We start from the raw sequence: 22,519 nt of genomic DNA, 5'->3' as shown, positions 1-22,519 counted from the left end.
GCCCGGCCCTAACCAATCTGGCGCCCTAGGCAAGATTTTAGGTGGCGCCCCCCCCCCACATCCGCAGTGAAGTGTATATACTAACAAGAAACCGAATAGCTTTGTCTTTGACCTTTTTTTATTACTTACAACTATACCTAATATATAAAGGGGTGGAAAAGTGACTATTACCTGCAGGGCAAACATTAGCTAACCAGAAGGCAATAACAATGTAAACAAAAAACACCTGCTTAAAAGATCTAATACAAATGTCCCTGAGGAATGTAAGGTGGGAGTACTGTAATTACCTAACGTTACATTATTATTTTCCATAACAATTTAGCCCCCTCTACAATATTAACCCGACGTTAAAACAGAACTAGCTATTTATTGATTAGCAATTGCCGAATCATGTAACATTAGCTTAATGCTAAAAAGCCAGGTTACTATCACATTCTGTAACAGACAAATAATTTCATGTAGGCTAACGTTACCCAACTGCTACCTCTGTCTTTTCCCGTTTCTACTCCTCTTCTTTTCTCTTTTTTCTTCCCTGGGCACCTGACGTTTTGGCCGTTTTGACATCTTGTGTTGATTTTTGGATGTGGTGACGTCCAAAAAGAGTCATGATACGGGAAGGGAGGGGGCGCACCGTGCGGGGGGAGGGGGGGGGGGGGGGGGGGGGGGGTGTAACGTTGTAACAAATAATATTTCTATTAAATAGGCTTTATGTTGCATTTTAATTAACGTGGGATTATTTTTTGTATTTAGAAATAATAGAACCAACTTTTTTTTCTTTTTTTTTTTCCTCCAACATTTGTGGCACTGGCGTGGCGCCCCCTGATGGACGGCGCCCTTAGCATTTGCCTATACGGCCTATGCCACGGGCCGGCCCTATATATATATATATATATATATATATATATATATATATATATATATATATATATATATATATGTATGAAATACTTGGTGAATTCTAGCTGTCAATATACTCCTCCCCTCTTAACCACGCCCCCGTCCAACCCCCCCGACCACGCCCCCCACTCTCCCATCCCCCGAAATCGGAGGTCTCAAGGTTGGCAAGTATGCTTGTAGAACACATTGAGTTTAAAATACTAAATTCTTCAATAACAATAGAAAGATCATAAAAACCTTTTTAAATTCAAACAACAATATATGGTCTGCGTTTTTATTTTTTTATTTTTTTTTACAATGACTTTTACGTGTTGAGTGTCTTTATTGTTTTCATTTATACATATATTTTTTCAATTCTACGCTTGTTTGAAGCAGTACAATAAAACACACATTTGATGTTAAACTAATAGTGTATCACTTGTTTTGGTTAGTTATTTTACTCAGGCGAGAATAGGGCAGCTTCTGGGTCCTCAAGACTCGCGTTACGTCATTCAGCCTTTCCGCACGGACCTCCGTGGGAAAAACGTGGCGTGAAAAAGTGTGGTTATTATTTCATTTTAACGTTACTATCGTAAGTATATTTGCCTTCTTCTTTAACGTGGGTGTGGCATTTAAAGTCCTTTGTTGAGAATGTCGCCCAATATATTGTTGGTTTACTAAACCGCTGTTTATGTTGTAATGCTAATGCTAGAAACTTGGTTAACAGTCATCCATCCATCCATTTACTACCGCTTGTCCCTTTTGGGGTCGCGGTCATTGTACTGATATTAATGAGTAGTATAATTACTCTAATTCAGTTATCAATTACATTGTTCTTGGTCATTGTAGGGGTCAATAATGGAGTACATGCAGTCTGTTGGCACACCCAACCAGGGGAATATGTAAGTATCTCCTTCTATTTTGGTATTAGTGAGTAAATATTGCAGTCTGTCGAAATGCCAGGAGAACGGTAGGTTTCGGACCGCATGGTGCCGAGTGTGGAATTTGGTGGAGGAGGAATTATGGTGTGGGGTTGTTTTTCCAGGAGTTTGGGCTTGGCCCCTATGTTGATGTCAATCAATCAATGTTTACTTATATAGCCCTAAATCACGAGTGTCTCAAAGGGCTGCGCAAGCCACAACGACATCCTCGGCTCAGATCCCACATCAGGGCAAGGGAAAAACTCAACCCAATGGGACAATGAGGAAACCTTGGAGAGGACCGCAGATGTGGGGACCGGTGCAATGGACGTCGAGTGGATCTAGCATAATATTGTGAGAGTCCAGTCCATAGTGGATCTAACATAATAGTGTGAGAGTCCAGTCCATAGTGGATTTAGCATAATAGTGTGAGAGTCCAGTCCATAGTGGATCTAACATAATATTGTGAGAGTCCAGTCCATAGTGGATCTAACATAATAGTGTGAGAGTCCAGTCCATAGCGGATCTAACATAATAGTGTGAGAGTCCAGTCCATAGTGAATCTAACATAATAGTGTGAGAGTCCAGTCCATAGTGGATCTAACATAATGGTGTGAGAGTCCAGTCCATAGTGGATCTAACATAATAGTGTGAGAGTCCAGTCCATAGTGGATCTAACATAATAGTGTGAGAGTCCAGTCCATAGTGGATCTAACATAATAGTGTGAGAGTCCAGTCCATAGTGGATCTAACATAATATTGTGAGAGTCCAGTCCGTAGTGGATCTAACATAATAGGGTGAGAGTCCAGTCCATATTGGATCTAGTTAATAGTGTGAGAATCCAGTCCACAGTGGATCTAGCATAATATTGTGAGAGTCCAGTCCATAGTGGATCTAACATAATAGTGTGAGAATCCAGTCCATAGTGGATCTAACATAATAGTGTGAGAGTCCAGTCCATAGTGGATCTAGTTAATAGTGTGAGAGTCCAGTCCATAGTAGATCTAACATAATAATGTGAGAGTCCAGTCCATAGTGGATCTAACATAATGGTGTGAGAGTCCAGTCCATAGTGGATCTAACATAATAGTGTGAGAGTCCAGTCCATAGTGGATCTAACATAATAGTGTGAGAGTCCAGTCCATAGTGGATCTAACATAATATTGTGAGAGTCCAGTCCATAGTGGATCTAACATAATAGTGTGAGAGTCCAGTCCATAGCGGATCTAACATAATAGTGTGAGAGTCCAGTCCATAGTGAATCTAACATAATAGTGTGAGAGTCCAGTCCATAGTGGATCTAACATAATGGTGTGAGAGTCCAGTCCATAGTGGATCTAACATAATAGTGTGAGAGTCCAGTCCATAGTGGATCTAACATAATAGTGTGAGGGTCCAGTCCATAGTGGATCTAACATAATAGTGTGAGAGTCCAGTCCATAGTGGATCTAACATAATATTGTGAGAGTCCAGTCCGTAGTGGATCTAACATAATAGGGTGAGAGTCCAGTCCATATTGGATCTAGTTAATAGTGTGAGAATCCAGTCCACAGTGGATCTAGCATAATATTGTGAGAGTCCAGTCCATAGTGGATCTAACATAATAGTGTGAGAATCCAGTCCATAGTGGATCTAACATAATAGTGTGAGAGTCCAGTCCATAGTGGATCTAGTTAATAGTGTGAGAGTCCAGTCCATAGTAGATCTAACATAATAATGTGAGAGTCCAGTCCATAGTGGATCTAACATAATGGTGTGAGAGTCCAGTCCATAGTGGATCTAACATAATAGTGTGAGAGTCCAGTCCATAGTGGATCTAACATAATAGTGTGAGAGTCCAGTCCATAGTGGATCTAACATAATAGTGTGAGAGTCCAGTCCATAGTGGATCTAACATAATTGTGTGAGAGTCCAGTCCATAGTGGAACTAACAAAATAGTGTGAGAGTCCAGTCCATTTTGGATCTAACATAATAATGTGAGAGTCCAGTCCATAGTGGATCTAACATAATAGTGTGAGAGTCCAGTCCATAGTGGATCCAACATAATAGTGAGAGTCCAGTCCATAGTGGATCTAGTTAATAGTGTGAGAGTCCAGTCCATAGTGGATCTAGCATAATAGTGTGAGAGTCCAGTCCATAGTGGATCTAACATAATAGTGTGAGAGTCCAGTCCATAGTGGATCTAACATAATAGTGTGAGAGTCCAGTCCATAGTGGATCTAACATAATAGTGTGAGAGTCCAGTCCATAGTGGATTTAGCATAATAGTGTGAGAGTCCAGTCCATAGTGGATCTAACATAATATTGTGAGAGTCCAGTCCATAGTGGATCTAACATAATAGTGTGAGAGTCCAGTCCATAGCGGATCTAACATAATAGTGTGAGAGTCCAGTCCATAGTGAATCTAACATAATAGTGTGAGAGTCCAGTCCATAGTGGATCTAACATAATGGTGTGAGAGTCCAGTCCATAGTGGATCTAACATAATAGTGTGAGAGTCCAGTCCATAGTGGATCTAACATAATAGTGTGAGAGTCCAGTCCATAGTGGATCTAACATAATAGTGTGAGAGTCCAGTCCATAGTGGATCTAACATAATATTGTGAGAGTCCAGTCCGTAGTGGATCTAACATAATAGGGTGAGAGTCCAGTCCATATTGGATCTAGTTAATAGTGTGAGAATCCAGTCCACAGTGGATCTAGCATAATATTGTGAGAGTCCAGTCCATAGTGGATCTAACATAATAGTGTGAGAATCCAGTCCATAGTGGATCTAACATAATAGTGTGAGAGTCCAGTCCATAGTGGATCTAGTTAATAGTGTGAGAGTCCAGTCCATAGTAGATCTAACATAATAATGTGAGAGTCCAGTCCATAGTGGATCTAACATAATGGTGTGAGAGTCCAGTCCATAGTGGATCTAACATAATAGTGTGAGAGTCCAGTCCATAGTGGATCTAACATAATAGTGTGAGAGTCCAGTCCATAGTGGATCTAACATAATATTGTGAGAGTCCAGTCCATAGTGGATCTAACATAATAGTGTGAGAGTCCAGTCCATAGCGGATCTAACATAATAGTGTGAGAGTCCAGTCCATAGTGAATCTAACATAATAGTGTGAGAGTCCAGTCCATAGTGGATCTAACATAATGGTGTGAGAGTCCAGTCCATAGTGGATCTAACATAATAGTGTGAGAGTCCAGTCCATAGTGGATCTAACATAATAGTGTGAGGGTCCAGTCCATAGTGGATCTAACATAATAGTGTGAGAGTCCAGTCCATAGTGGATCTAACATAATATTGTGAGAGTCCAGTCCGTAGTGGATCTAACATAATAGGGTGAGAGTCCAGTCCATATTGGATCTAGTTAATAGTGTGAGAATCCAGTCCACAGTGGATCTAGCATAATATTGTGAGAGTCCAGTCCATAGTGGATCTAACATAATAGTGTGAGAATCCAGTCCATAGTGGATCTAACATAATAGTGTGAGAGTCCAGTCCATAGTGGATCTAGTTAATAGTGTGAGAGTCCAGTCCATAGTAGATCTAACATAATAATGTGAGAGTCCAGTCCATAGTGGATCTAACATAATGGTGTGAGAGTCCAGTCCATAGTGGATCTAACATAATAGTGTGAGAGTCCAGTCCATAGTGGATCTAACATAATAGTGTGAGAGTCCAGTCCATAGTGGATCTAACATAATAGTGTGAGAGTCCAGTCCATAGTGGATCTAACATAATTGTGTGAGAGTCCAGTCCATAGTGGAACTAACAAAATAGTGTGAGAGTCCAGTCCATTTTGGATCTAACATAATAATGTGAGAGTCCAGTCCATAGTGGATCTAACATAATAGTGTGAGAGTCCAGTCCATAGTGGATCCAACATAATAGTGAGAGTCCAGTCCATAGTGGATCTAGTTAATAGTGTGAGAGTCCAGTCCATAGTGGATCTAGCATAATAGTGTGAGAGTCCAGTCCATAGTGGATCTAACATAATAGTGTGAGAGTCCAGTCCATAGTGGATCTAACATAATAGTGTGAGAGTCCAGTCCATAGTGGATCTAACATAATAGTGTGAGAGTCCAGTCCATAGTGGATCTAACATAATAGTGTGAGATTCCAGTCCATAGTGGATCTAACATAATAGTGTGAGAGTCCAGTCCATAGTGGATCTAGTTAATAGTGTGAGAGTCCAGTCCATAGTGGATCCAACATAATAGTGAGAGTCCAGTCCATAGTGGATCTAACATAATAGTGTGAGAGTCCAGTCCATAGTGGATCTAATACAATAGTGTGCGAGTCCAGTCCATAGTGGATCTAGTTAATAGTGTGAGAATCCAGTCCACAGTAGATCTAGCATAATAATGTGAGAGTCCAGTCCATAGTGGATCTAACATAAAATTGTGAGAGTCCAGTCCATAGTGGATCTAACATAATAGTGTGAGAGTCCAGTCCGTAGTGGATCTAACATAATAGTGTGAGAGTCCAGTCCATAGTGGATCTAGTTAATAGTGTGAGAGTCCAGTCCATAGTGGATGTAACTTAATATTGTGAGAGTCCAGTCCATAGTGGATCTAACATAATAGTGTGAGAGTCCAGTCCATAGTGGATCTAACATAATAGTGAGAGTCCAGTCCATAGTGGATCTAACATAATAGTGAGAGTCCAGTCCATAGTGGATCTAACATAATAGTGTGAGAGTCCAGTCCATAGTGGATCTAACATAATAGTGTGAGAGTCCAGTCCATAGTGGATCTAACATAATAGTGTGAGAGTCCAGTCCATAGTGGATCTAACATAATAGTGTGAGAGTCCAGTCCATAGTGGATCTAACATAATAGTGAGAGTCCAGTCCATAGTGGATCTAACATAATAATGTGAGAGTCCAGTCCATAGTGGATCTAACATAATAGTGAGAGTCCAGTCCATAGTGGATCTAACATAATAGTGAGAGTCCAGTCCATAGTGGGGCCAGCAGGAGACCATCCCGAGCGGAGACAGGTCAGCAGCGCAGAGACGTCCCCAACCGATGCACAGACGAGCGGTCCATCCCGGGTCCCGACTTTGGACAGCCAGTGCTTCATCTGTTGTCTCTGAACCTGTGCCCCCCCAACCCCCTCCACGAAGAAGAGGGGGTCAGAGCATAAAATAAATGGCAATGATCCAGGATACCAAAACATTTTGGACAATTCCATGCTCTCAACCTTGTAGGAACAGTTTGGAGCGGGCCCTTTCCTCTTCCAACATGACTGTGCACCAGTGCACAAAGCAAGGTCCATAAAGACATGGATGACAAGAGTCTGGTGTGGATGAACTTGACTGGCCTGCACAGAGTCCTGACCTGAACCCGATAGAACACCTTTGGGATGAATTAGAACGGAGACTGAGAGCCAGGCCTTCTCCACCAACATCAGTGTGTGACCTCACCAATGCACTTTTGAAAGAATGGTGGAAAATTCCTATAAACACACTCCGCAACCTTGTAGACAGCCTTCCCAGAAGAGTTGTTGAACATCATGTTGAACCCTATGGGTTAGGAATAGGATGGCACTTCAAGTTCATATGTGAGTCAAGGCAAGTGGCCAAATACTTTTGGCAATATAGTGTACATCAGGGGTGCTCACACTTTTTCTGCAGGCGAGCTACTTTTCAATTGATCAAGTCGTGGGGATCTACCTCATTCATATATATCATTTATATTTACTTATTTATGAAATATATGTTTTTGTTAACAAGTTAAAGGAGTTTAATGATAATGCAAGCATGTTTAACACATATAGTTAATATTGTTAATAAATTAAAGGTGTTTAATGATAATACAAGTATGTTTAATACATATAGTTAATATTGTTAACAAGTTAAAGGTGATTAATGATAATATAAGCATGTTTAACACATATAGTTAATATTGTTAAGTTAAAGGTGTTTAAAGATAATGCAAACATGTTTAACACATATAGTTAATATTGTTAACAAGTTAAAGATGTTTAGTGATAATGCAAGCATGTTTAATACATATAGTTAATATTGTTAATAAATTAAAGGTGTTTAATGATAATACAAGAATATTTTACGCATAGTTAATATTGTTAACAAGTTAAAGGTGTTTAATAATACAAGCATGTTTAACACATATAGTTAATATTGTTAATAAGTTAAAGGTAAAGATAATGCAAGCATGTTTAACACATATAGTTAATATTGTTAACAAGTTAAAGTGTTTAAAGATAATACAAGCATGTTTAACACATATAGTTAATATTGTTAACAATTTAAAGGTGTTTAAAGATAATACAAGCATGTTTAACACATATAGTTAATATTGTTAATAAGTTAAAGGTAAAGATAATGCAAGCATGTTTAACACATATAGTTAATATTGTTAACAAGTTAAGGTGTTTAAAGATAATACAAGCATGTTTAACACATATAGATTCCTTTCTTTCATGAAGACAAGAATATAAGTTGGTGTATTACCTGATTCTGATGACTTGCATTGATTGGAATCAGACAGTGGTGCTGATAACGTTCGCATTTTCGAATGTAGGAGAAAAAAAGTCCTCCTTTCTGTCCAATACCACATGAAAGTGGTTGGTTTTTGGCATCTTATTTGTCCAGCTTCTGTACTCTTTTGTATACACTTTACAAGAAATACATTGTCGGCAAACTCCGTAGCTTGCTAGCTTGTGCACGCCAGCTTTCTGAGACTCTTATTTTGTTAGCGCAACTGTGCAACTGTGCAGTCGGTCTTTGGAGTTTTGACGACAGGTACGGCGCCAGAGTCTGTTGAAATAAAGTGTTTCTCGCCTTCCAGTCGGTAATTTTAATGATCTGGCAGCAGCCAGCGTCATCTCAAAAGACCCTCGGGTGCCGTGAATGTCAATCAAGTGACGAAAGTGACGTCATAGTGAAGATTTATGATCGCTCATTTTTAGGACTATTTTTTTTAATGCCTGGCTGGTGATCGACTGACACACCCTCCGAGATCGACCGGTAGCTCGCGATCGACGTAATGAGCACCCCTGGTCTAGATGAATAAATGAACAGTCAATCAGCATGCTAAATCAAACTATAACCTACATTCTTGTATGACAACAAAAGGCAGAGGAAACTACTCGTTTTGATTTCGTATTTGCTAGTTGAACTTTACACATTACATAAAAAGGTAAATTCGGATTGCTAACGTTGTTAGCATAAATGAATGGGATTTAACATAGAGAAAATTAGCATCACGGCTAACAGAAAAAATATTTTGGGTTCATTATGAGACTGTGGTGGTACATAAACCTAGCTAGCTACGAATATTGGCCCCAAAATCATTTAACAAGTAGAGGAACAGCTAGCTAGCTTGAGTGTAAGTCTGCTGGAGTAGTCTACAGTCATACAGTAACAAGCAATTACACTTAAATACCATACATCAAATATATTTACCCCATCAACACTTACCTGACTGGATGAAGTCCTTGGGCTCAAATACTAGTGTGGCCTCAATAGCTCTGCTTTAGTGTGTAGCATGCTGGGAATTATCTGGCCATGTGATGGAGGAATGCACAGTGCAGGCTTGAAATTCTACTGAATTTGCATGAAATCAGCTTGTTTTAGCTAATAATCATGCTGCAAGATCTAGCATGTTGCATTCAATGTTTATTCCCGTTAATTCCCATGGAGAGTTTCCAACTTTGAATATTCCCGGAATTTTGCAACCCTATCTACTGTACGTCTTGCTTGAGTTTTGCTTTCACTACCGTGACAAATAGAGATGTGCGATAATGGCTTTTTTGCCGATATTGTCCAACTCTTAATTACCGATTCCGATATCAAGCGATACCGATATATACAGTCGTGGAATGAACACCCGGTAAGGTCTATTCAGGTGTACTGGAGAGGAGGCTACGCCGGATAGTCGAACCTCGGATTCAGGAGGAACAGTGTGGTTTTCGTCCTGGTCGTGGAACTGTGGACCAGCTCTATACTCTCGGCAGGGTCCTGGAGGGTGCATGGGAGTTTGCTCAACCAGTCTACATGTGCTTTGTGGACTTGGAGAAGGCATTCGACCGTGTCCCTCGGGAAGTCCTGTGGGGAGTGCTCAGAGAGTACGGGGTATCGGACTGTCTGATTGTGGCAGTCCGCTCCCTGTACGATCAGTGCCAGAGCTTGGTCCGCATTGCCGGCAGTAGGTCGGACACGTTTCCAGTGAGGGTTGGACTCCGCCAAGGCTGCCCTTTGTCACCCATTCTGTTCATAACTTTTATGGACAGAATTTCTAGGCGCAGTCAAGGCGTTGAGGGGTTCCGGTTTGGTGGCTGCAGGATTAGGTCTCTGCTTTTTGCGGATGATGTGGTCCTGATGGCTTCATCTGGCCGGGATCTTCAGCTCTCACTGGATCGGTTCGCAGCTGAGTGTGAAGCGACTGGGATGAGAATCAGCGCCTCCAAGTCCGAGTCCATGGTTCTCGCCCGGAAAAGGGTGGAGTGCCATCTCCGGGTTGGGGAGGAGACCCTGCCCCAAGTGGAGGAGTTCAAGTACCTCGGAGTCTTGTTCACGAGTGGGGGAAGAGTGGATCGTGAGATCGACAGGCGGATCGGTGCGGCATCTTCAGTAATGCGGACGCTGTATCGATCCGTTGTGGTGAAGAAGGAGCTGAGCCGGAAGGCAAAGCTCTCAATTTACCGGTCGATCTACGTTCCCATCCTCACCTATGGTCATGAGCTTTGGGTTATGACCGCAAGGACAAGATCACGGGTACAAGCGGCCCAAATGAGTTTCCTCCGCCGGGTGGCGGGTCTCTCCCTTAGAGATAGGGTGAGAAGCTCTGTCATCCGGTGGAAGCTCAAAGTAAAGCCGCTGCTCCTCCACATCGAGAGGAGCCAGATGAGGTGGTTCGGGCATCTGGTCAGGATGCCACCCGAACGCCTCCCTAGGGAGGTGTTTAGGGCACGTCCAACCGGTAGGAGGCCGCGGGGAAGACCCAGGACACTTTGGGAAGACTATGTCTCCCGGCTGGCCTGGGAACGCCTCGGGATCCCCCGGGAAGAGCTGGACGAAGTGGCTGGGGAGAGGGAAGTCTGGGCTTCCCTGCTTAGGCTGCTGCCCCCGCGACCCGACCTCGGATAAGCGGAAGAAGATGGATGGATGGATGGATGGAATGAACACATTATCATGCCTAATTTTGTTGTGATGCCCCGCTGGATGCATTAAACAATGTAACAAGGTTTTCCGAAATAAATCAACTCAAGTTATGTAAAAAAAAATGCCAACATGGCACTGCCATATTTATTATTGAAGTCACAAAGTGCATTATTTTTTTTTAACATGCCACAAAACAACAGCTTGGAATTTGGGACATGCTCTCCCTGAGAGAGCATGAGGAGGTTGAGGAGGGCGGGGCTGGGGGTGGTGGGGTTTTGGGGCAGGGGGTAGCGGGGGGGATGTATATTGTAGCGTCCCGGAAGAGTTAGTGCTGCAAGGGCTTCTGGGTATTTGTTCTGTTGTGTTACGGTGCGGATGTTCTCCCGAAATGTGTTTTGTCATTCTTGTTTGGTGTGGGTTCACATTTGTAACAGTGTTAAAGTTGTTTATACGTACATAGGTACCTACGCTCCCACATGCATACACAAATACAGTACATATTTACCTACCTAAAGTTCGTACATCCACACGCACATTCAATATACAAACATACACATACTGTACATATACATTCACTGTACAAACACATATACACATTCTGTACATATACAAGTACATATGCATACTTACACTCATGCACATAATCACGTTTCATCAAACATATATTAACGTTGTTGCCCTAGGGTAAACTGGGTGTAACACATGGCACACTGACAAAGCTTAACCTATTGTGACTATAACAATCTACAAGGTTAATGTAGGTTGCTTCTCTTTCTCCCCCTCCATTTTTCTGCATTCTTTCGTATCTCAAGTTATCATTACGTACCGTATTTTTCGCACCATAAGCCGCCCTGGGTTATAAGCCGCGCCTTCAATGAACGGCATATTTCAAAACTTTGTCCACCTATAAGCCGCCCCGTGTTATAAGCCGCATCTAACTGCGCTAAAGGAATGTCAAAAAAACAGTCAGATAGGTCAGTCAAACTTTAATAATATATTAAAAACCAGCGTGATGTGGGCGCGCATGGAGTCGTATATCAACATGGACGGAGCTGCGTGAAAAAAGCCACCCGGCCTCTTCGCGTAAACTTCCCTTAACCACTCGCTCATCTTTTCTTCATCCATCCATCCCTTCGAGTTAGCTTTTATGATGACGCCGGCTGGAAAGGTCTCTTTTGGCAAGGTCTTCCTTTTGAATATCACCATGGGTGGAAGTTTCTGGCCATTAGCATGGCAAGCTAGAACCACAGTGAAGGATGACTTCTCATTCCCTGTGGTGCGAATATTCACCGTACGTGCTCCCGTTGTATCCACAGTGCGGTCAAAAGTCAGTGGAACCTCGTCCATGTTGATAATGTTCTCTGGCCGGATCTTTTTTTCAGCTATCTTGTTTTTACAATATGCACGGAAAGTAGCCAGCTTTTCTTGAAAGTCTTTAGGCAGTTGCTGTGAAATAGTAGTCCGTGTGCGGATGGAGAGATTGCGTCTTTTCATGAACCGGAAACCTGTCGCTTAGTAGGAGCCATTTTGTGGTCTTTACAGATGTAAACACACAAAGGAAATGAAACGTAATATCCGCGCGCTTCTTCTTCTTCAACGGGGGCGGGTGGTTGCTTACAGTAGAAGAAGAAGCGCTTCCTGTTCTATGGGGGCGGGTGCTTACCTTGGCGGTTGCTTGCGTAGAAGAAGAAGCACTTCCTCTTCTACGGGGAAAAAAGATGGCGGCTGTTTACCGTAGTTGCGAGACCGAAACTTCATGAAAATGAATCTTAATATTAATCCATATATAAAGCGCACCGGGTTATAAGCCGCACTGTCAGCTTTTGAGTAAATTTGTGGTTTTTAGGTGCGGCTAATAGTGCGGAAAATACGGTACATGATTTGCCTGAGAAGCTGGACAGGACACAAAAAAAAAAAAGTTGTTTATACGGCCGCCCTCAGTGTGACCTGTATGGCTGTTGACCAAGTATGCTTGCATTCACTTGTGTGTGTGTGAAAAGCCGTAAGCTATTATGTGATTGGGCCGGCACGCAAAGGCAGTGCCTTTAAGGTTTATTGGCGCTCTGTACTTCTCCCTACGTCCGTGTACACAGCGGCCTTTTAAAAAGTCATACATTTTACTTTTTGAAACCGATAATTTCCGATATTACATTTTAAAGCATTTATTGGCCGATAATATCGTCAGTCCGATATTATCAGACATCTCTAGTGACAACATTTCATGCAACATGTCTTTTATAATAGTAATGGTGTCTGCAATATTGTCACTGATTAAATTCCCATTTTTATTTAGCCTGTGCTGCACTTGTGGTGTCCCGATTCCCCCGAACCCGGCCAACATGTGCGTGCCTTGTCTGCGCACTCAGGTGGACATCTCGGAGGGAATTCCCAAGCAGGTCACAGTGCATTTCTGCAAGCAATGTGAACGGTTTGTTCCAAGTCCTTTTTTTATTATTATTATTACAGTGTTTTCTGCAAGGACTTCCATGCATGAATCATTTCTATGAACTTGAGTTGCATGTAAATCTTCCTTCTCTTTGCAGGTACTTGCAGCCTCCAGCCACTTGGTTGCAATGTGCTCTGGAATCCAGGGAGCTTCTCACTCTATGTCTGAAAAAAATTAAAGCCTCCATGACCAAAGTAAGTGATCCTTACTAACAGACCTGTGTCATGCCTTAACTCAGGGGGCTCCGACCAACGGCCCCGGGACCGGTACAGATAGGATAGGTCTTTATTGTCATTGCAACAAGTACAACGAAACTATGTTTTTAGCACAAACCCGTTCAAGATGAGGCAAACAAACAGTGTACAGAGTTACAGAACAGGAAATGACGCTGATGGGTCGCCACGAGGCGCCCCGTAAAAGGTGGGGAAGAAGATGAGTAAAAAAAATACAATCTAGACTGGGCTCCTAAGGGGGCCTAGTCTGGAGTGGGGAAAAAACCTCCATGCCATGCACACATAAACATGTTACATTTAATCACGACAACTCGCAACAGAGGGGGGGGGGTATTGGGGTCCTGGAGGTCGACTGCTGCTATGAAGCGCTGCCAGCTGTCCATCACCCTGAAGGGGAATCAATCAGTGGTGAAGGCGTGGGGTGGGGTGGGGTGTACCGTATTTTCCGCACTATTAGCCGCACCTAAAAACCACAAATTTACTCAAAAGCTGACAGTGCGGCTTTTAACCCGGTGCGCTTTATATATGGATTAATATTAAGATTCATTTTCATAAAGTTTCGGTCTCGCAACTACGGTAAACAGCCGCCATCTTTTTTCCCCGTAGAAGAGGAAGTGCTTCTTCTTCTACGCAAGCAACCGCCAAGGTAAGCACCCGCCCCCATAGAACAGGAAGCGCTTCTTCTTCTACTGTAAGCAACCACCCGCCCCGGTAGAAGAAGAAGAAGCGCGCGGATATTACGTTTCATTTCCTTTGTGTGTTTACATCTGTAAAGACCACAAAATGGCTCCTACTAAGCGACAGGTTTCCGGTTCATGAAAAGACGCAATCTCTCCATCCGCACACGGACTACTATTTCACAGCAACTGCCTAAAGACTTTCAAGAAAAGCTGGCTACTTTCCGTGCATATTGTAAAAACAAGATAGCTGAAAAAAAGATCCGGCCAGAGAACATTATCAACATGGACGAGGTTCCACTGACTTTTGATATTCCTGTGAACCGCACTGTGGATACAACGGGAGCACGTACGGTGAATATTCGCACCACAGGGAATGAGAAGTCATCCTTCACTGTGGTTCTAGCTTGCCATGCTAATGGCCAGAAACTTCCACCCATGGTGATATTCAAAAGGAAGACCTTGCCAAAAGAGACCTTTCCAGCCGGCGTCATCATAAAAGCTAACTCGAAGGGATGGATGGATGAAGAAAAGATGAGCGAGTGGTTAAGGGAAGTTTACGCGAAGAGGCCGGGTGGCATTTTTCACGCAGCTCCGTCCATGTTGATATACGACTCCATGCGCGCCCACATCACGCTGGTTTTTAATATATTATTAAAGTTTGACTGACCTATCTGACTGTTTTTTTGACATTCCTTTAGCGCAGTTAGATGCGGCTTATAACACGGGGCGGCTTATAGGTGGACAAAGTTTTGAAATATGCCGTTCATTGAAGGCGCGGCTTATAACCCAGGGCGGCTTATGGTGCGGAAAATACGGTATATGCCCATTGTCTTGGGTGTGTTGATGTAGTGTCCATAGGCCTGGGGCCGCTCTGCATGCAAGCAAAAGTTCGACTCCAGGTGTCGTTGAGGAGGGAGGGAGGTCAAAAGCGTCCCATCATTGAGGTGTCCTCTGGGATGTTTTCAGAACAGCCTGCTCCTGTTGTTGCAGCGTCAAGGCCATTCGAGGGAGTCAAATCGTAGATTAGGCTTTTTGTTTTTCCGCGAGCAGACATTACAATGGCTTGTCTGTTCTATTCGTCCATGTTCAATCAATCATCCATCCATCCATCCATTTCCTACCGCTTATTCCCTTTTGGGGTCGCGGGGGGCGCTGGAGCCTATCTCAGCTACAATCGGGCGGAAGGCGGCGTACACCCTGGACAAGTCGCCACCTCAACACAGATAGACAGACAACATTCACACTCACATCCACACACTAGGGTCAATTTAGTGTTGCCAATCAACCTATCCCCAATCAATCAATGTTTATTTATATAGCCCTAAATCACAAGTGTCTCAAAGGGCTGCACAAGCCACAACGACATCCTCGGTACAAAGCCCACATAAGGGCAAGAAAAAACTCACCCCAGTGGGACGTCGATGTGAATGACTATGAGAAACCTTGGAGAGGACCGCATATGTGGGTAACCCCCCCCCCCCCCCCCCCCCCTCTAGGGGAGACCGAATGCAATAGATGTCGAGTGGGTCTGTATGTACGGTATGTTGGCCCTCATATCTAATTTTTCCCTTTCAACCAGCTTTTCCATGATGTGATCCATCTTGCGATTCAGTTCAAAAATCGCCCCAGTCTGTGATCCCACAGCCCGGCCCAAACCTTCCATTGCGACGAACAGCCTTTGGGCCCCTTGAGTGGCTGCCATCGTCTTACGAATTTGACGATACACCAGAGCAATTTAGCGATTTACCGGTCGATCTACGTTCCCATCCTCACCTATGGTCATGAGCTTTGGGTCATGACCGAAAGGACAAGATCACGGGTACAAGCGGCCGAAATGAGTTTCCTCCGCCGAGTGGCGGGGCTCTCCCTTAGAGATAGGGTGAGAAGCTCTGTCATTCGGGGGGAGCTCAAAGTAAAGCCGCTGCTCCTCCACATCGAGAGGAGCCAGATGAGGTGGTTCGGGCATCTGGTCAGGATGCCACCCGAACGCCTCCCTAGGAAGATGTTTCGGGCACGTCCGACCGGTAGGATGCCACGGGGAAGACCCAGGACACGCTGGGAAGACTATCTCTCCCGGCTGGCCTGGGAACGCCTCGGGATCCCCCGGGAGGAGCTGGACGAAGTGGCTGGGGAGAGGGAAGTCTGGGCTTCCCTGTTTAAGCTGCTGCCCCGCGACCCGACCTCGGATAAGCGGAAGAAGATGGATGGATGGATGGACCAGAGCAATGCCCAGCCCAATCAGCAGGTGCCCCGCGATCACGGTTCCAAATAGGTAGATGTCTTCCACGTCCTCGTTGGAAAGGACTGAGAGGCACATGATTCTCCATTTATCCCAGGAATCTCTCACGTACCCCGCAGCAATGTTTCCATCAGGGCAGCCAGGCTCCCCAGAACCTCTTTTCCTCGTTCGCTTTTGCTACACGGTCGCACAGAAACATTATATAATTTATAATTTTCTCCGACTTAATTTTCGCCTTTTCCCACTTGTCACTTGTCGAGCAGACATTACAATGGCTTGTCTGTTCTATTCGTCCATGTTGGCCCTCATATCCAATTTTTCCCTTTCAACCAGCTTTTCCATGATGTGATCCATCTTACGATTCAGTTCAGAAATCGCCCCAGTCTGTGATCCCACAGCCCGGCCCAAACCTTCCATTGCGACGAACAGCCTTTGGGCCCCTTGAGTGGCTGCCATCGTCTTACGAATTTGACGATACACCAGAGCAATGCCCAGCCCAATCAGCAGGTGCCCCGCGATCACGGTTCCAAATAGGTAGATGTCTTCCACGTCCTTGTTGGAAAGGACTGAGAGGCACATGATTCTCCATTTATCCCAGGAATCTCTCACGTACCCCGCAGCAATGTTTCCATCAGGGCAGCCAGGCTCCCCCGAACCTCTTTTCCTCGTTCGCTTTTGCTACACGGTCGCACAGAAACCTTATATAATTTATAATTTTCTCCGACTTAATTTTCGCCTTTCCCACTTGTCATTCACACCAACAAGCTTGTCTATAAATGTAGAATAAAAATCCTGATAGGACGTCACCATTTGTTATATCAGAGCTGGGCAAATATTTTGACTCGGAGGGGCCACATTAAGAGAAAAAAATGTGGCAGGGAGAGGGGTGCAATGTGTATAAATTACAAGTACACATTTAGCTGTAAAAATCTGCTGTACAGTATGTGTGTTTGGGTCCCTTTTTTTTCAGGAACCCTGAAAATACCAGAGTTCTAAAAACGTTCTGACAGACCGCCTCAAAAAAAAGGAATGGTATTTTACAGTTTTTTTACTGAATGGGACACCCAAAATGTACATGAAAATTAAGAAAGTGGGATTTACATTTGTATTTATATTTTTCACATGTGAATAATGCTGTATAATAGACTGTATTTATATTACTCACATGTAAATAATGCTGTATAATAGACTATTTATATTATTCACATGTGAATAATGCTGTATAATAACTGTATTTATATTATTCACATGTGAATAATACTGTATAATAGACTGTTTTTATATTATTCATATGTGAATAATACTGTATAATAGACTGTATTTGTTATTCACATGTGAATAATGCTGTATAATAGACTGTATTTATATTATTCACATGTGAATAATGCTGTATAATAGACTATTTGTATTATTCACATGTGAATAATGCTGTATAATAGACTGTATTTATATTTTTCACATGTGAATAATGCTGTATAATAGACTGTATTTATATTATTCACATGTAATACTATACAGCATTATTCACAAGTGAATAATGCTGTATAATAGACTATATTATTCGCATGTGAATAATGCTGTATAATAGACAGGTATTTTTTACATGTGAATAATATAAATACAAAGTGTTTATTGTCTATTGTGAGCGAACTGTGGTGCTGAATTTCCCCCAGGGATCAATAAAGTACTTTCTATTCTATTCTAATATTAACTATGAACAATAAAACACTGAATATTAACAACATATGAACATCTTTTATTTCTCAGACCAGCTCCTCGATAGTTGTGTATCTTTTACAATCAAGCAAAACACAACAAAAATGTAAAAAAAAAACAAAAAAAACAGCAAAATATGTAGTATTCATTCATTATTATTGGATTCATTCAACATTAAACCTTCATCCTGCTTAATTGTATTGCCTTTTTTTTAAGGTTTTTTTTTCAAATTATGTTATTAATCTAACGCAATTTCTACACTTCATGTGTGTGTATATAATGTACTTTCTCAAGTGTGGGTAATTTTACTGTGACAGTCAACAAAACACCTGAAGTCATTTATTTCAATTCTAATTTAACCTCTTAAGGCCCAAGCTGTTTGTTTACATGCTTTTTGTTATTTCTCTTTGCTATTTGGGCTTATTGGACCCTAATTAGAATAAAAACTAAGAATCGTCTTTTGATATGATGTACTTAAGTCCATAAGTACACGAATGTGTACTTCATGTTTAGTGACATGCTAATTCTTATTTTTACACTTTTTTTTCCAAATTCCATTGTATGTTATACTCTTCTGACACCACCAGATGGCAGTATAAGTGTCCACATAAGCGGCCATAAGACCCCAATTCAGTAGTGTACACAATTTTGGAAATAAGAGCTAAAAGGTGCTGTCCACGCATGTTGCCACTAAGCCTTTAGAGGTTTGGACTGTTTACATATCTTATTTTCTGACCATAAGGCGCACTGCCAAAAAAGGTTTGGGTCGCCCGCATTCACTGACATCTCTCTTCTCCCAGGTGCGTCTTATTGACGCTGGCTTCCTGTGGACCGAGCCACACTCCAAAAGGATCAAGATGAAATTGACCATACAGAAAGAGGTATTGTATGCCGAAGTGTTTGCATTAATTGATATTGATATTAAAGCTACTTATGCCAAAATGTGTTGAAAATAGAGATGTCCGATAATGCCTTTTTTGCCTATATTGTCCAACTCTTAATTACCGATTCCGATATCAAGCGATATCAGTCGTGGAATTAACACATTATTATGCCTAATTTTGTTGTGATGCCCCGCTGGATGCATTAAACAATGTAACAAGGTTTTCCAAAATAAATCAACTCAAGTTATGGAAAAAAATGCCAACATGGCACTGCCATATTTATTATTGAAGTCACAAAGTGCATTATTTTTTTTAACATGCCTCAAAACAGCAGCTTGGAATTTGGGACATGCTCTCCCTGAGAGAGCATGAGGAGGTTGGGGGGGGGGGGTATATTGTAGCGTCCCGGAAGAGTTAGTGCTGTAAGGGGTTCTGGGTATTTGTTCTGTTGTGTTTATGTTGTGTTACGGTGCGGATGTTCTCCCGAAAAGTGTTTGTCATTCTTGTTTGGTGTGGGTTCACAGTCTGGCGCATATTTGTAACAGTGTTAAAGTTGTTTATACGGCCACCCTCAGGGGCCGTATAAGCCGTAGATATTATGTGATTGGGCCGGCACGCAAAGGCAGTGCCTTTAAGGCACGCCCCCAATATTGTTGTCTGGGTGGAAATAGGGAGAATGGTTGCCGGGGGGGGGGAGCGGGGGGTGTATATTGTAGCGTCCCGGAAGATTTAGTGCTGCAAGGGGTTCTGGGTATTTGTGCTGTTGTGTTTATGTTGTGTTACGGTGCGGATGTTCTCCCGAAATGTGTTTGTCATTCTTGTTTGGTGTGGGTTCACAGTGTGGCGCATATTTGTAACAGTGTTAAAGTTGTTTATACGGCCACCCTCAGTGTGACCTGTATGACTGTTGACCAAGTATACTTGCATTCACTTTTATATATATTATCGGATATCTCTAGTTGAAAATGTATCCAACATAGTCTGTCTGACATTGATAAATAGAGTTGTGTGCAACAAAAAGCCAATCATTTATTACATAATTAATTTACATGCTGTCAATGAGCCCTGCTTACTTATTGTTTTATATTGCAGAAAAAGGCAGTACTCAAACACAACTTAGCTTCTTGAAATCTGACTCTCGGGTCTAAATCACACTGATCTGTCATATCATCCAAATGACCTTCAATGAGACACCAAGCTCTGTGCTCCTGAGGGACATCACTCTATTTGGGGCTATTGGACAAGGTATCTTTAAAGGCCAGCTCAGCTTCGAAATTGCCAAGGATTATTGGGTCCCGAACTGAAAAGGGTAAAAAAAATAAAATGACAGTACTCTAAAAAAGACAAAGTTGTCATTTTACAGGATAAATATAAGTGAGGCTTAAGCGTACATTTTACAGAAATAACCACTGCAAAGTGAAGGCCTTTTTACTTGCAGTGGCTGCATGCCATGATTTGGGAGCATATGGTCTAACTTGTTGTTTGTCTTTTGCCTTCGCAGGTGATGAATGGTGCCATCCTCCAGCAGGTTTTTGTAGTGGAGTTTGTTATCCAGCCTCAAATGTGCAGTGACTGCCACCGTGTGGAGGCCAAGGATTTCTGGAAGGCTGTGGTTCAAGTCAGGCAGAAGGTAAATAAATGTTTCATGTTAAGTAGTGAAACAATAAAATGATAAGTGCTCTATACTAGGGATGTCCCGATCCAGGTTTTTGCACTTCCGATCCGATACCGATATTGTTTTTGCATTTCCGATCCGATACCGATACCGATACTGACCGATACTGGACTATCCGAGCATGTATTAAAGTTTAAAGTTATTTAGCCTACTTAGTTGTCAGAATCATGTTGAAAAGGGTTTTAGTACTCTTGATAACAACTAGCCAGCTGAATTAGGGGAGTTTGAATAATACACAATGGTTGGTAACAAGAAACTGACCTGTTTATTCAAGGATAAACACAAAATAGACAAAATGATACATGACAAACAGAAATGGCATCATTGAACTAGGGCTGGGCGATATGGCCTTTTTTTAATATTGCGATACACAATATATATCTCGATATTTTGCCTTAGCCTTGAATGAACACTTGATGCATATAATCACAGCAGTATGATGATTCTGTGTTTTGATTGATTGATTGAGACTTTTATTAGTAGGTTGCACAGTGAAGTACATATTCCGTACAATTGACCACTAAATGGTAACACCCCAATAAGTTTTTCAACTTGTTTAAGTCGGGGTCCACTTAAATTGATTCATGATACAGATATATACTATCAGATATATACTATCATCATAATACAGTCATCACACAAGATAATCACATCGAATTATTTACATTATTTATAATCCAGGGTGTGGAGGGGGGCGCCGGATGTAAGTGTCAAAAAGACAGCCAAAAGAGTTTATGAGAATAAATCTAAAGTTAAAATATAGGGTAGAAATGCACCCATTTGCATGAAATGTAGTCTTGATTTTCAAAATGTTCTTTCAAGGCTTGCATGTCTACATTAAAACATTTTTCTTCATACTGCATTAATATATGCTACTTTTAAACTTTCATTCAGAGAAGGAAATCACAACTAAAAAAATCACTATTTTTTTCATACGGTGTTGATCTGGAAATTTTTGCCTCAGCATTTTGATGGTGTGGGCGTGTGGCACCGAATGGAGGTAAGCGTCTCGACAGACGTCACAATATTTGAACAATGATGACGAAAACTGTTGTCTCTGTCGTGTCCGTGTGTCGAAAATTGTTATGCGCTTATTTTTTTATTTGATTTTGTGCGTGGCATAGATTTGCCTTGCGCAGAGGACGCTTGAGCAGGCGCGCACCTTAGCGGCTGCGCTAGCATCACAGCTAACGTTAGCCATGCTGCTACCTCCCTGCTGGGAGAGGACGTATACGTATGTGACGTATGACGTGTGTAAGAAGTTGCACTTGCTGTCTGTGAGAGGGAGACAGAAGAAGGAGTGAGAAGAGCCTGTCGTGTAATGCCAGCAGCTAAAAGCAACTGCGTGAGAATCCACAGACCTGTGGATGTGTTGAAGGTGTGCTGGAAAATGCGGAACGGAAATAGGGAGCAGCAGAAAAGTGGAATGTATTATTTGAATCTGTGCGTTGGAAAACACGGACCGGAGTTTTTTTTTAAACTGCATCTGGATCGGCATTTTCCCATGCCTTGCCGATACGCAATTTTTGGCAAATATCGGCATCCGATCTAAATATCGGATCGGGACATCCCTACCTGTGATTAGGACACCTGATTCTCATCATTTGGATGGGTGGCCGAATACTTTTGGCAATATAGTGTATGTCAACAGCTCAAGGAGGACCCTTACATACTTACAGTATTATCAATAATTAGATATAATAATAATAAATGTATGA

General features: G+C 42.3%; 1 protein-coding gene across 2 annotated transcripts in view; it reads left to right on the top strand.

Annotated features, from left to right (window-relative positions):
- The window catches only part of nmd3 (NMD3 ribosome export adaptor), a 69,877-nt gene that overhangs the window by 1,777 nt on the left and 45,581 nt on the right, over positions 1-22,519 (top strand). The window contains exons 1-6 of one of the 2 annotated variants that reach the window (XM_061973247.2): positions 1,316-1,468; positions 1,726-1,778; positions 13,222-13,356; positions 13,472-13,568; positions 19,043-19,123; positions 20,628-20,756. In XM_061973247.2, coding sequence (XP_061829231.1) covers positions 1,735-1,778; positions 13,222-13,356; positions 13,472-13,568; positions 19,043-19,123; positions 20,628-20,756 — 486 coding nt within the window. In that variant the 5' untranslated portion in view covers positions 1,316-1,468; positions 1,726-1,734. Of the gene's footprint in view, positions 1-1,315; positions 1,469-1,725; positions 1,779-13,221; positions 13,357-13,471; positions 13,569-19,042; positions 19,124-20,627; positions 20,757-22,519 lie in introns of those variants that run through there. The other variant, XM_061973248.2, reaches the window with a different exon arrangement.

The sequence above is a fragment of the Nerophis lumbriciformis genome, linkage group LG17 (assembly GCF_033978685.3).
Source record: "Nerophis lumbriciformis linkage group LG17, RoL_Nlum_v2.1, whole genome shotgun sequence".
Classification (NCBI taxonomy): Eukaryota; Metazoa; Chordata; class Actinopteri; order Syngnathiformes; family Syngnathidae; genus Nerophis; species Nerophis lumbriciformis.
Note: the sequence above shows the minus strand (reverse complement) of the source record. Positions and strands in the feature narration are given on the sequence as shown.